General features: G+C 41.3%; 1 protein-coding gene and 1 long non-coding RNA gene across 3 annotated transcripts in view; one reads left to right on the forward strand and one right to left on the reverse strand.

The window, feature by feature from the left end:
• The window catches only part of LOC109521728 (uncharacterized), a 1,557-nt gene extending 744 nt beyond the window's left edge, over positions 1-813 (reverse strand). Inside the window, exon 1 of the long non-coding RNA XR_002169420.1 lies at positions 650-813. This is a non-coding gene — a long non-coding RNA (uncharacterized LOC109521728). The remainder of the gene's footprint in view (positions 1-649) is intronic.
• galnt7 (UDP-N-acetyl-alpha-D-galactosamine: polypeptide N-acetylgalactosaminyltransferase 7) overlaps positions 1-14,702 on the forward strand; it is a 64,527-nt gene that overhangs the window by 25,683 nt on the left and 24,142 nt on the right. The window contains exons 5-10 of one of the 2 annotated variants that reach the window (XM_019879756.1): positions 2,133-2,263; positions 2,384-2,463; positions 5,884-6,066; positions 6,288-6,470; positions 11,790-11,907; positions 11,989-12,111. In XM_019879756.1, the coding sequence (XP_019735315.1) occupies positions 2,133-2,263; positions 2,384-2,463; positions 5,884-6,066; positions 6,288-6,470; positions 11,790-11,907; positions 11,989-12,111 (818 nt within the window). The remainder of the gene's footprint in view (positions 1-2,132; positions 2,264-2,383; positions 2,464-5,883; positions 6,067-6,287; positions 6,471-11,789; positions 11,908-11,988; positions 12,112-14,702) is intronic. The other variant, XM_019879757.1, reaches the window with a different exon arrangement.

Consider the following 14,702-nt stretch of genomic DNA (forward strand, 5'->3'; position numbering starts at 1 on the left):
TTTGTCAATTGGTTTCGGGCGTGTTTGTACAGTGCCCGATCTCCACTTCTAAATGCGGCCTCTTTCTCTTTCCTGAGTTGCCTGAGTTTGGGAGTGAACCATGGCTTGTTATTGTTGAAGGAGCGGAAGGACTTCGTTGGTGCACACATGTCCTCACAGAAACTGATGTATGATGTTACGGTGTCTGTGTATTCATCCAGTGTGCCCGTTGAAATTTCAAAGACGCCCCAATCAGTGCAGTCTAAGCATTCTTGTAGAGCGAGCTTTGCTTCATCTGTCCATTTTTTCACAGTCTTAACAACCGGTTTAACACATTTGAGTTTCTGTCTGTATGTAGGTATTAAGTGTATTAAATTGTGGTCAGAAAGACCCAATGCTGCGCGGGCGATCGATCGGCATGAATTTTTGATTGTTGTATAGCAGTGGTCTAGAATGTTGCCTTCTCTGGTGAAACAGTCAATGTGCTGCTTATATCTGGGAAGTTCATGGTTAAGATGTGCTCTATTAAAATTGCCCAAAATGATCAGGAGTGACTCTGGGTATTTTAGTTCGAGTTTGTTTACTTGTTCAGCTAGTGTTTGTATCGCAGTGTTAGCATTAGCTTGTGGCGCAATGTAAAAACCAACTAGTTAAAAGGAGGTGAATTCACGTGGCGAGTAGAATGGCTTGCAGTTTAAAGACGGCGACTCCAGGTCCGGGCTGCAGTGTGCGTCGAGCTTCGTGACATCAGTGCACCATTCTTCGTTGATATAGAAGCAAATCCCACCACCTTTCGATTTCCCTGATCGCTCCGTGTTGCGGTCGGCTCGGAGTAGGTGGAAGCCGGGTAGACGTAGAGCCGAATCCGGGTGGCGGTCACTGAGCCAGGTTTCAGTGAAGCAGAGCGCAGCAGAACGTGCAAAGGTTTTGTTGGTCTTTGTGAGGAGAAGAAGTTCATCCATCTTGTTTGGCAGAGATCATAGATTAGCAAAATGGATCGATGGGAGTGGGGTTCGAAATCCACGCTGCCGGAGCTTGACTAGCACGCTGGCTCGCTTCCCCCTCCTCCGACGGCGTTTCCATGCTCCGTACAGCGCAGCCGCTCCACTCGCGATTAGCTCCGAAAAACCTTGTGAATTTTCGTTTGCTGGTGAAAAAAGTCCGAGCGTAGACTCCCCAATGCTAAGCAACTTTTCCCTCGTGTAAGTATAAGCCGCTCAGGGTCGCCAAAAACGAAAATGACAAAAACAGGGATAATACTAGGGAGCGTGTAACCGAGGCTGCCATACCTGTCGGCGCCTGACGATTATTATAACTTGGTGTGTCTTATTCACAGGATTTCAAGGTAATAATATTCATACCATAATATGTATATTTTAATAAATAATAATGTAGTACAGTCAAACCTCGGTTTTCGAACGTCTCTGTTCTCGACCAAATCCGTTTTCGACCAAAGATTTTGAGGTTTTTTTTGTGCCTCAGATTATGACCGAAAATCGGTTCTCGACCAAACTGAGCGCAGCTTGAATGCGCCACTTGACTCCTCTCGCCTTCCTTACACGAGGAAGCGTCACTTCCTCGTGTCGCGTTCCATTGTGAGCACACGTGTTCAATAAAGATTTTTTTTTTTTTTTTAAAGAACGTGGTTTCGGTTTTTGAACAAATCGGTTTTCGAACAGCCTTCTGGAATGGATTATGGTCGAAAACCGAGGTATGACTGTTCAGGTATTATGGAAGAGTATATGCTGGTCATTGATGTCTTATTTTGCAGTGGAGACAAAGTTGATCTGTTTCTGTATAAGTTTATCCTGATCCAGTATACACGAAAAAGGAGGCATAGATATCATGACTGTTGGATTTGCTGGTAATGCAAGGCACTTCTAAAACTCATTTATCACAAGTGTAAAAATGTTAAATATACAGATTCCAGTTTACTTGCTCTGTCAAGTCATATGATATACAGTTGCTTTTGCATTTAAAAAAGATATATTTTGAAAAAAGTCTGCATGTGTATGAAATCTGACCTCACAAAGGCCGTAAGATTTTCTCACTCTTGATCTGTTTTTGATTTTTTTTGTTTTTGTTTTTTTTTTGTTTTTGTTTTTGTTTTGTTTTTTACGGAAGAATGATGATGAAACTCTCTCTTTTTGAAGTCCACTTGAAGGAACGTTTGGAGATTTACATCAAGCAGTGGAATGGTCTGGTGAAACTTTACAGAAATGAAAAGAGAGAGGGTCTCATCCAGGCACGAAGTATTGGAGCCAAGAAGGCCACAAAGGGACAGGTATTTCTTGGGAGTATTGCTATACCAACAGATCTGACAATCTAGAATAAAGACAGTTAATTAATTTCTGGTTTCACATTATGAATAAATAAAAATACTTAAGTTTTTGTGTTTTTTTAGGTGCTAATATACTTGGATGCTCACTGTGAGGTTGGAATCAACTGGTATGCTCCGTTGGTTGCTCCAATTTCAGAGGACAGGTAACAGTGATACGGTGGTTAAAAAAAAGTCAATGAACCTCTTTAAATTACATTGTAGGGATTTATATTGCCTCTGTCTCTCTCTCTCTCTCTCTCCCTCTCTCTCTCTCTCTCTCTCTCTCTCTCTCTCTCTCTCTCTCTCTCTCTCTTTCTCTCTTTTTAACACATTTCTGGAAAAGTCATGAACATATTGCAAGGACAATAGGATGCAAAAAAGTACGCATGATTTTACATCATTCAATGTGGCCACTGTCCATGGCCCACCTGACGCGGATGCACATGAGGTTCAGCTCACACTTGGAGAGTAAATTTTGGATGTGGAGCAGACTTCTCTGGACTCCCTGGTAATTGCACTTGGCAACTTTAACAAGGGGAATCTAAGCCATGAGATACTTAAGTAGAGACAGTTTATTTCATGCCCTTAGAGAGAGGATAACACGTTACATCACTTCTACAATAAGGTTAATGGAGCCTACTGTGCTCTGCCCCACTTCAGTCTTTGCCTTTTAGATCACCTAATCACATACAGACAGAGGTTGAAGATCATTTTGTTACAAGTTTACAGAGGCTGAAGATCTGTAAACATCAAAGAGGTGGACTAGTGAGACTGTGGAGGTGATCCACACATTTGGAAACAGAATGCGACAGGATTAGTACAAAGAGACTGTGACCTTATGCCATGATGACTGTGAAGCCATATAATAGTATGATCTACTCGTATTATCACATACATTACACAACAGAAGCCCCTTAAAAGAAAAAAAAAAGGTGGTCGTGCCTGTTGTTGCGGTAATCTCTGAATCCACTAGAGGACACCGGTGGTAAGGGATGCCGTCAAGCTGAAGAAAAAGTCCTATCTGGCCTTTTTGGCCTGTGTGATTCCGGAGGCAGTTGACTGATACCAGCTGGAATGTACCCATAGTGGTCAATGTGTCAAAAACTGGAGCGGGGGAGGAGTTCGGTGAGTCCATGGACTTCTTTGAGGAAATTCTGGTCCACCATCTGGAGTCTCACAAGGAGGAAGCAGTGCACCATTAACACTGTGTACATTGAAGATGGGGTGCTGCTGACCTTGAGTCAGGAAATTGTGAGTCGGTGGGAAGAATACAATAATCCCACCAGAAACCCCCTGCAAAAGGTGAAAACCACAGGGTAGGGTTTGCCCCCATCACCCCAGGAATTTTTCTGTGTTTATATGGGTACCAGCATGTTTCAAACATGCAAACAGTATTGATACTTGACGTATTTGAGACAAAGATTACAAGAGTAGACATATTTTGTTAAATCTTCTATTACAAAACCTTCTACTGTAATTAACATTCATCATCGCCTTCTGAGAAAGACGAAGAGGCTTGTGTTGGTGGCATAGAAGACGGCTCTTACTTCACTCGTACAGACTTTAGGTTCACTCGGAAACTCTTCTGCTCGAGGCGCTGACGGTGAAGCTGAGGTTTTTAAATTGGAGAAAAACATGGTGATGGGTAGCGCTATGACGTTCATGTTGTCTTTTTATTAGTTCAAACAGGTTTAAGCTTTCATTTTTATTAGACAATGGTCTTTTTTTACTGAAGAAAACATTTCTTACCTAGCTAACAGTTTGGGCTGTCACGTCAGTCTTTGTCTGAGCTGCCACTGCTTCATTGTGACGTGTCGAAAAAACCTGACCGAATTGAGAAATTTTCAAAATAAGCCTCAACCCGACCTGTCCCGGTCAAGGCATCTGTATTGGAATAGGTATCGCGAACACAACACTAAGAAAGATACAGTATGCGAGACGGTCAACAGCATGACGAGACACCAGGGGAGGTGCTGGGTGAGGCTGCAATGATGCACAACCACTCATGACATAAATCCACTTGTGCTCTCATTGGTCAATCATGTGCCTTGTTTGAGTGGGCATGTACAAAGCCTCTGAGTCACCTCAGCTCTTTGTTCGGCATGCAGGGAAACCTTCACTCTCGCACATCACCGCGTAACAATGCGTCCTTTCCCAATATGGATGCCGATATGGCTGTATTTTTAAATTTTTATTTTATTGATAATTTTTTTATTTTTTATTTTTTTAAATGACAATATTTTGGAAAACCCACAAAATGCCGCAAAGCATGTAGCACTAAATGGCAAGGGATTACTGTACTCTACTTAAAAGACCTCATCAATATCTTCTATTGCGGAAGCAGAGCCTGGAGTCTCTGAGGTAGCTCCTTCCTGGCAAAGCCCCGAGGTGAATGAGATCCGCCCGGAGTCCCTAAAGCAGGGGTGCCCAACCAGTCGACCCAGGTCGACCGCGGACTAATCCCAAGGCGACCGCGAGGTGTGTTGGGGAAAAAAACCCCACTAATGCGTAAACAACGGCGCTAAATGCTAAGCTAGTCAGCGAATTACCTCTGATGTCAAGGCAGGGGTGCCAGACCGGGAGCCAGCGGACTGGTCCCAAGTCGGCCGCAAAGGGTGGGAGGAGGAAATGGTGTGTGTGTGTGTGTGTGTGTGTGTGTGTGTGTGTGTGTGTGTGTGTGTGTGTGTGTGTGTGTGTGTGTGTGTGTGTGCGCGCGCGTGCGTGCGTGCGTGCGTGCGTGCGTGCGTGCGTGCGCGAGCGAGATAGAGAGGGAGGATGGAATACCCATGTGTATGTGGCTCTTTGCAGTAACACAGTAAAAAAAATGGCTCTTTGTCTCTGACTGGTTGGCCACCCCTGGCTGAGAGGAAATGATCAAAGAACTACCATTTTCCACCAATGAAGTACCAATTAAGAGCCACTCACCAATTTGCCATTAAAAGTACACACCAGGGGGTGAGGATATTTTTAATGCTTTCATGGGATTTGTTAGCGGGACAAAACAGTGGCTTTTAGATTTATTTTTCCTTACTGATGTCACTGGCCAGTTCAATGAATTGAATTTAGAGCTGCAGGGTAAGGGTAAAGATGTAGTCAACATGATGAGTTCAGTGACCATATTTAAAAGCAAGCTAAAGCTGATGTCCAACCGGCTGCGGCTTGGTAACTTGTGCAACTTCCCTCACATGCAAGCAGAACTACGTCAAGAGAAAGGTGTGGCACATGACACTCAGCGAATCCTATTTGGTGGCTTGTCACAGTGCAAGCAGCAAGCACATTGGCACACAGTTCAAAGCGCGTGTTGCAGCCCTGTGGTCTTTCTCCACAAAATGAAGACTCTTAGACATTTTTTTTCTTTGATCTACATCCCTGGCAAGACGGGAAGGTGCTGGGAACTAGTTTCTTTCGTCTTCATGTGCAAATTGAAAGAATTATCTTAACAGGAACACTTTGGTCCGAATTTGATGCAGGACATTGAAGGGGGGGGGGTTATTTTATATAGTATATGTAAACTTGTGATTTCAACTGTATACTGTATATTCAGCTATCAAACATGCCGACAGAGGGTTGTTTTGTGTATTTAGGACGGTATGTACAGTACCACTCATAGACTATATAGACGGTTATGAGTATAGTATGGAACCCCAACATGGTGGAGATGAGGACGGTCTGGCTCGAGGAGCATGGGACTGGAGCCTGCTCTGGAAGAGACTACCATTAAACCAGAGAGAGAAAGCGCAAAGAAAACATACTTCTGAGCCCTATAGGTACACGCATTGCAGATGGCATGCTGCTAACTAATGTTCATTGTTGTCTCTTTGTGTCTCCATCTCCCATTCTTTTATTCCACCTTTATTGTCTCATCCTCTTCTCTTGACAAACCCTATCCCATTTTCCACTCTTGTCTGTTTGTATTGGTCACCAACCCCTTTCCCCGCTGTGTCTTGAATGAATGCTGATTCTTGTGATTTCACTCCCATTCTAAAAGAACGGTGTGTACTGTTCCTTTGATCGACACCATCCATGGAGAGATGTTCACCATTGAGACCCAGGGTGGTGGAGATGCAGACGGCTTTGCAAGAGGAGCCTGGGACTGGAGCATGCTGTGGAAGAGAGTTCCTCTGAACGACAGGGAAAAAAAACTAAGAAAAACTCATACTGAGCCATATAGGTACTGAAAACCAATACCTCCTGAATAATTTCACTGTGTATCTGAAAAAAACAAACAAACATTAATATAACATGAAGAAAAGTAGCAAAATGCCAAGAATGTTTGAATTTTACAGGCCTTTTTTTTTTTTAGCAAACACAAATTGTTTTTTAGAATCGAATAATAACAATACAAACAGAGAAGGTAAACAAAGGGTGTTGGCAACAAACTTGGAGTGTCTTGTCCAGGAAAAATAGCTGTAGGAAACACTATTGTGCAACCAGGGTAGCACTTCGAAAAACTAACCTACACTAATTTTACGTGTGTGTGTGTGTGTGCGCGCGCGTGCGTGTGTGCGTGCGTGCGTGTGTGTGTGTGTGTGTGGGGCGGCTCGGTGGACTACTGTGTTGGCCTCACAGTGCAGAGGTGCGGGGTTCGATTCTGGTCTTCCTGTGTAGAGTTTGCATGTTCTCCCCGTCTGTGCCTGCATGGGTTTTCTCCGGGTACTCGGGTTGCCTCCCACATTCCATAAGCATGCATGGCAGGTGAATGGAACACTTTAAATCAGGCATGTCCAGCTCAGGGACTGGAGGGCCACTGTCCTGCCTGTTTTCCAGCTCTACTGGCTGCAATACACCTGATCAAGATGATCAGCCAGTTCTGAAGCAGCATTAGAGTGATTCTGATTGTTTGAATCCGGTGTTTTGCTTTTGCCTGTTTTCCAGCTGGGAGAGCTGGAAAACAGGCAGAACAACGGCCCTTGAGGACCGAGTTTGGACACCCCTGCTCTAAATTTTCCTGAGGTGTGAGTGTGAGCACGAATGGTTGTTTATCTATGTGTGCCCCGCAGTTGGCTGGCAACCAGTTTAAGGTGTACCCGCCTACGGCCCCAAGACAGCTGGGATAGGCTCCAGAACGCCCCGCGACCCTTGTGAGGATAAGCGCATCAGAAAATGGATGGATGTATATGTGCGTGCGTGCGTGCGTGTCTGTCTCACACACACACACACACACACACACACACACACACACCTATATAATTTAGATTTATAAGGACCACAATTTAAATTATTTTAAGTATGAATTAGTTTATATTTACATAATTTGAGCTCCCAGCTCATAAGACCCACAAAAACAGGAATTCAAAAAGTTAGAAAACTTTGGAGAAATCAGCCCAAATTTTGCAAGGCCTGAATGTATTAAACGGAAGGTCGCACATTAATCGTTTACTAAACTCAAAGCATCTGCACAAGTTTACCCAGGTGTCATTAAATTGCTCCAGTGTGGTTCAAGTGTGTCAGTTCGGTTCAAAATGGGGAAGACTATAGACTTGACAACTGTCCAGAAGACAATCACTGATACACTTCATAGGATGGGTTTGCCACAGAAGTTCTTTTCTCAGGAGGATGCCTGTTCACGGACTGCTGTGTACAAGCATATCATTGGAAAGTCTGGTTGAAGGGCAAAATGTTGCAAGAGAAGATACACCTGGAAGATAGATGATCGTGGGCTTCAGCAGATTATCAACCGAGAAGCTTCAATATTCTGTCAGAGATCCACAAAGAATGCAATGGTGCGGGAGTCACAGCTTCAAAAACCACCATATTCAGATGCATCTCAATTCCACCGACATGCCTTCCCAGGAGGACGCAGTCAAGGGTCTCTGAGGGTGGCTCTCCTATATTTGTGGTCAACCAAGTTGGTTAAAAACATCCTCAGTGGCTACCCACACAACAACATCATGACCATAAAGAACAGGGAAACACATACATGTAAGTAAAATTGATTGATTTTCATCGTGATGACACATGATTTGAGTAGATCTTCTATACTTTGATACAGTTACGTGATCTGAGTTGCTGGTAAATGGTGATTTCTGGACCCAAATGGCAACAACAACGCAAGTGACAAATTGGTTTTCATACCAATGACACGTGGAATTTTATTCAATATCCTGGGTTACATTGTTTAAAGTGGGATTAAATGCTCGCTATAGATCTGGCTTAAATGCCGTTGGGGCAAAGTGGCAACACAAACTTCTGAATGTTGTGACACATTTACTTTATTACTAATGATACTCTAGATTTTATTACATATTCTATACTTAAAATCTGATGTATTTTAAGTTGTTTTCAAATGCTCGCTATACTGTATTAGTAACGTCCGTTGGCTGTTGTCACACTAGTCTAGAAACACAATAGGCAAAAGTAATGAGAAAATGTGGGAGTGTTACATTTAAGGTTTACCCTCATGTCTTCTCTTGAGTTGTTGCTTTCAGTCATTTGTGGTTTTGTTTTTTGCTGTTGTTCATGTTCCAGTTCATTGGTCTACCCCTGGAATTCAATAGGAAAATAATTTTGAAAATGTTATCATTTAAATTTTGCAATTGTCTTCTTTTAGGAAATACAAATGCCCAAAAGAGGCTCAGGCACTACGAAGAGGTGGTCAAAATACTGTGGGCACCTGACAGTACGACTAACAGGCCATCTATTTAGCCACTAGTCTTGTGGAATTCTTTCTGGGGGGTCCCTCAATGACTATGGTGAGATTATTTTTTTATTCATATAGTACCTATGGTTGGGAATGTCAGTGACCTGGATAAAATTAGTAAAGACAAGGTAAACAGTCCTTAAACAAAATCTATGGCTACATTTATGTCGCCCATATCTATTATTAGCACCCAAGCAGCGACCACATCAGGGTCTCTGTTATTATTTATTGTTATTGGTGTTGATATGATCAGTATTATTGTTAGGGCCCAAGTAGTGACAGCTGTCAGGTCTCTTTTTTTGTTCAAACTTAATATTTATGTTATTATATTTCACAAAAACGAATTGCATTTTTGGGAACCTAAGCATGCCCATAAACTTATCAAACTCTGCACACTCATCAGCCCTGGTGAAAAATTAAATATTTTAAATTTATAAATGAGGAAAACAAAATTGCACTGCAATTCCCCCGAGAGTGGAAATATAGAAACCAATCCCGGAATAATTGATCGAGGCCTCGTGAAACACTTGCGATAGGATGAAAAGTCATGAAACGTTGTACCCACATCAGGCCTGTCAAAATCACCAGTATTTTATGAGTTAATTGTGGAATTTCATTTAAAAAAAAAGCCTCTCCAATTTTTAAACTCTGTTTTATTTTGTTTCAAATTGTGCCTCATTTTTGGCCTTTTATCGGGGTTCTATTTCATAAAAATAGCTTTTAATCTGATCGACTTAATATTCAAAAAATGGCAATTCCAATGTGCCAGTATCAACGTGCCAGCATCTTAACATTGCCAGGGCTGTGAGGGCCCTATATAGCTGCTTGCAGCTGTAGTTTATATATTTTCTATCATCAAACGCAACCTGGATTGAGCTCACTATTACTCCGTATTCACATGTTAATAGCTATACCCAATTGATTGTCAATGTGTCACTCCTGCAGGAATCGTCTTCACCCTTTCCAAGTCTGCCAGAAGGATCTTGAACATCATGGAGTTCATCATGGGGGAACAGAGGCCTGACGAGAAGAGAAACAACATGAGGAGGTCCAAATACACCATTAGGAGGAACTTCATGCCTTTCATGATCAGAAGTTGGATAGATGTTTTGACGGCATTTGAGGGGAAACAATGGTGTACAAAATGCAAACATTAGTTATGTGATACTCCTGTTTTCTATATACAGTCATACTTCGGTTTTCAACCATAAACCAGAGGCTGTTCGAAAACCGATTTGTTTGAAGACCGAAACCACGCTCCTTAAAAAAAAAAAAAAAAAAATCATTATTGATCACAAATGGAACGCTACACGAGGAAGCGTCACTTCCTTGTGTAAGGAAGGCGAGAGGAGTCAAGTGGCGCATTCAAGTGCGCTCAGTTTGGTCGAGAACCGATTTTCGGTCGTAGTCCAAGGCATAAAAAACTCAATTTTTGGTCGAAAACCGATTTGGTCGAGAACAGAGACATTCGAAAACTGAGGTTTGACTGTATTTGCACATGATGCATTGTATTATAATGTATTGACAAAGTCTGTTCCTTTTATAATATATTTCTGGGAGGGAATATGTATTTCACGGACAATATATAAAATTTAACCAAAATTGTAAATGGAAAATACGGTACCGGCATCGCACTTTATCGACACCATTCTGTGCCTAAAGCGTTTTACAAAGTCCAACATTCAATTTTTTGAAAACCTTTAATATATTCAGCAGACAGATTGCTGCCTCATTGCTTTAACTACGGTATATCCATCCATTTTCTAATCCGCTTGTCCTCACAAGGGTCACAGCCGTACTGGAACATTTACGTACACCGTACACAACACCTCATCAGGGGTTAAAAGTGGACGCTCTTAGACTGGTAAGTCAGTCACCAGGCCTTATCCAACAGAGCATTTCACCTTTTCAAGAAGATGCTGAAGACAGAAACCTACAGAAACAAAGAACTGAACGAAGCTGCAGTAAAGGCCTCAAAAAGCATTTCAAATGAAGAATGAAACTGAAGTCAATGGCTAATAGGCTATTCAGTGATTGCAAGTAATGGTTATAACACAAATATTAAATGTTCACTTTAAGCTAATTGAATAATGTCCATTCCAGTACTTTTGCTCACTTGAAAAGTGGGTGCCTTGAAACAAAAGGTGCTCTGTCCTAAGTGTAACTCATCTAGATGTAAATGCATGAAATAAAACCTGGAAGAACTTTTGTCTCAAATTCATCTTTTTATCTGAAACCCGAATGCCTTCAGAAATTGACCTAGCTGTTCGAATCCTTTTGGAGGGGATTGTATGTCGATACTTAGTATGTTGATTCATCACGTGTCAGTGCATCTTACTGTATCATGATACATTAACAAATTGAGGACACTGTTGTCACTTTTTCTATTGTGTTTTTCTTGTGGCGACTGGAGCATATACAGAAATACTGGCATGATTTAATAGAACAGTACATAAATGGATGTTGGTGTTGGGTCTGTCTCATTACTCACTGTGACTCCATCCAGTCACCGTTCCTCACTTCCTTTACCATTCTGAACATCTTTTCAACCATACATTACATTTATTGCTTGTTTCTTTTTACAATACTTTGATGTTATTTTAGGTCAGATATTTATTTTTGTTGTTTTGTTTGTGTGTGTGTGGTGTATGTATGTATGTATGTATGTATGTATGTATGTATGTATGTATGTATACACACACACACATATATATGTGTGTGTGTAATGTATGTGTGTATATATATGTATGTGTGTGTGTTAAATTTGGGTAATGTTTAACAAGCTTGAGGACTGTTACAAAGTTATTCATATATTCATTTTTTTTTCTTTCTGTGGGTCTCAATTCAAAGGTCTCCAGCCATGGCAGGGGGTCTCTTTGCTATAGAGCGTGACTACTTCTTTGAACTGGGCCTATATGACCCTGGATTGCAGATATGGGGAGGAGAAAATTTTGAAATATCATACAAGGTATGATAGTGCCACTGTTTGATGAGTGCTCAATTTGCAAAGAAACTGCACATTTCTACTCAAATTGTACTGTCATTGTAGATATGGCAGTGTGGTGGCAAACTGCTCTTTGTCCCGTGCTCTCGTGTTGGGCATATATACAGACTTAAAGGTTGGCAAGGCAATCCTCCCCCAGCACATGTTGGTTCCTCACCTACTCTGAAGGTACAATAGCACACATGATGTTACAGTGTATGTGTATTTGTCCAGGCTGCCAGTTGAAGTTTCCAAGACGCCCCAGTCAGTGCAGTCCAAGCATTCTTGTAGTCCCAGCTTTGCTTAATCGATCCTTCTCTTCACAGTCTTGACAACCGGTACCAAGTATGTGCTCCTATCAAGGGATTATGTGGATTAAATAGTGGTCAGAAAAGCCCAGTGCTGCGTGGGCAACACATTGGTATGTGTCTTTCAGTGGATGCAGAAGACACTGAAGAGAGCTGACACTGGTAGAAGACTGGACATACTGACAACGTGTCACTGATTAAACAGAGTTTATATACTGTGAGACATCACGCCTCTTGGCATATCAGTCTAGAGCTCGGGAAGGAGAGATAAAGGGGTTGATATGAATGCTAGAGCCGAGCGTATTATTCATCCAGGGGAAAGTCCAGATAACAGTTGTTTTGGGAACAAGCTGTAAACAATTTCAGCCTTGAAAATCTTGTGACTCTCAATGGTGTCATTTAGCCGAGTTCCCAATGTTTCAAGGCCAGATGCCCACTCCTCCTCATTGTTTTCCATTTTGCGAAGAGACTCCAAAACCACATTCACTTTGCGATTGTGTTCGGTCAATGCATGAATCTGAGTGTAGATCACCTGCCCCAGAACCCCCATTAGGACCGTTAGCTCATTCTCATCCAATAAAGCTGCTCCCATCAGCTGAATTTTGCAGTCGATCAGGAAACTGCTAACTCCAAACAGCAGCATACCTGTTATCAGAAGACCAGTAATGTAGATGTCTTCCATATCCTTTTTGGACACCATTGAGCACACCATTCTTCACTTCTGCCTCGAAACTAAGGTGTACTCAGCTGCAAAAGAGGAGCAAGAAGGCTCCCCACTGCCTTTTTGTCTCCCTCATTAAGGACACCTACACACAAGAATGTGAGTGAACCTAATATTTTGGCTGATATCACCAGCCCACTGGGGATACCTCGGTGCGAGAATTCTGGGTGAACCTAATGTCCCTGTCCAAGATGGTCGCCCCACTGCGAATGCCTGGGAGCGAGAATCTGGGGTGTACCTAATGTTTTGGCCAATATGGCTCCCCCACTCGGTCTGCTGACACACAAGAAGCTGAGCAGTTCAAATTTGCAATGATTTTAATCACTAAAATAGAAAATTACAAGAGAAAAACTAAAATTATACGGTGAAAGCCTTTTAATCTGCATTACATTTTTGGTATTGGTAGGGATAAGTTGAACAGTTTGAAATGATAAAATAATGCAGAAATTATGGGACAAAAGGAATATTGTCAGATTTAAATTCTTTGTGGGTATTATCATGGTGGGTATTATCATGTTTCTGGTAAGTGGGAATTTTTGCCGTCAGTCGAGACAAGCTAAACAGTTCAAATTTGAATTTAGAGGACAAAAATTTGAAAAACTTTTTTGTGCATATGTTAATACAGTCCAATACATTTTTATTTACAGAGTGCTTTTATAGCAGTTGCAATTGTAATAAAGTGATTTCCAGGAAATGTGACATAAAATAACAATATTAAGATTTAAGATATCCTTTATTTGTCCCACAATGGGGAAATTTACAGTCCACAGCAGCAAGATAATGGGGAGAAAGAAGAAAAAGAAAACAAACACTGTTCAATTAAGTGCAATATAAATACAGATATGGATAAGGTCGCAGTGCTATTTACAATTTGAATACAATGGTGAACATTTTGTTCAGTGGGAATTTGGGGCATTTAAAAAATAGTTCCCAAGGTGAATTGAATGTGCTGAATAATACAAATTTTAAAATAGAACAATTTTAATTTGTTGTATAAATATGTCACTGGGAATTAATAGTGAATCTCTGGTGGAAACAGTATTTTGAGAAAAAAATGGAAGATTTGGAATGAGAAAATATTAGCCCTCAATAGCATGAATTATTGGAGAATTTTGAAATTGCAATTGTATGAATCGGTCGATAAATGTAAAAACACAGCTCAATAATGTTGAATGTATAGATTTATGGGGGGCTTTGTGACTGAAAAAAATCTAAATTTACAGTGAAAAACGTGAAATTTGTTTTGTATGAAATTTTAGAAAGTTGAAATCAGTTCCCAAGTTGAATCGAATGAGCTGAAAAAATAGAACTCTTCAGGGCAATTAAATTAATCTGTTTTGATGAACGTCTCGTTGGAAATGAATAGGATTTCTGGGGTGAAAAATGTGATATTCAGAGATGAAAGTCATCCGGATTTTCCCGAAATTCCGGGTTTTTCACATTTTTATGAAAATCTCTCCGGAGAAGTGAGGAAAATTTGCATAAAATTAATCCGGATATTAGTTGACAACATTGAACGAAGACGCGTTTGAGTTAGTTGTATTGCTTTCACGAGCGTAGCCATATTGAGGCACTAACACTAGTAACAGTAAAGAGATTTTTGTTTGTGTAATAACGACAGAAGACATGATGGCGTTTGACTAATGGTTTAGTAGAACGAATGGCAACTCGCAACAACAGTAGCAAGCGTCATTTTGCCTCTTGGGTTATACCATCTCAACTAGAACGTGGGGGATAGTCCCCAAACAATT

This window comes from Hippocampus comes, unplaced genomic scaffold, assembly GCF_001891065.2.
Source record: "Hippocampus comes isolate QL1 unplaced genomic scaffold, H_comes_QL1_v1.1 scaffold158, whole genome shotgun sequence".
Lineage (NCBI taxonomy): Eukaryota > Metazoa > Chordata > Actinopteri > Syngnathiformes > Syngnathidae > Hippocampus > Hippocampus comes.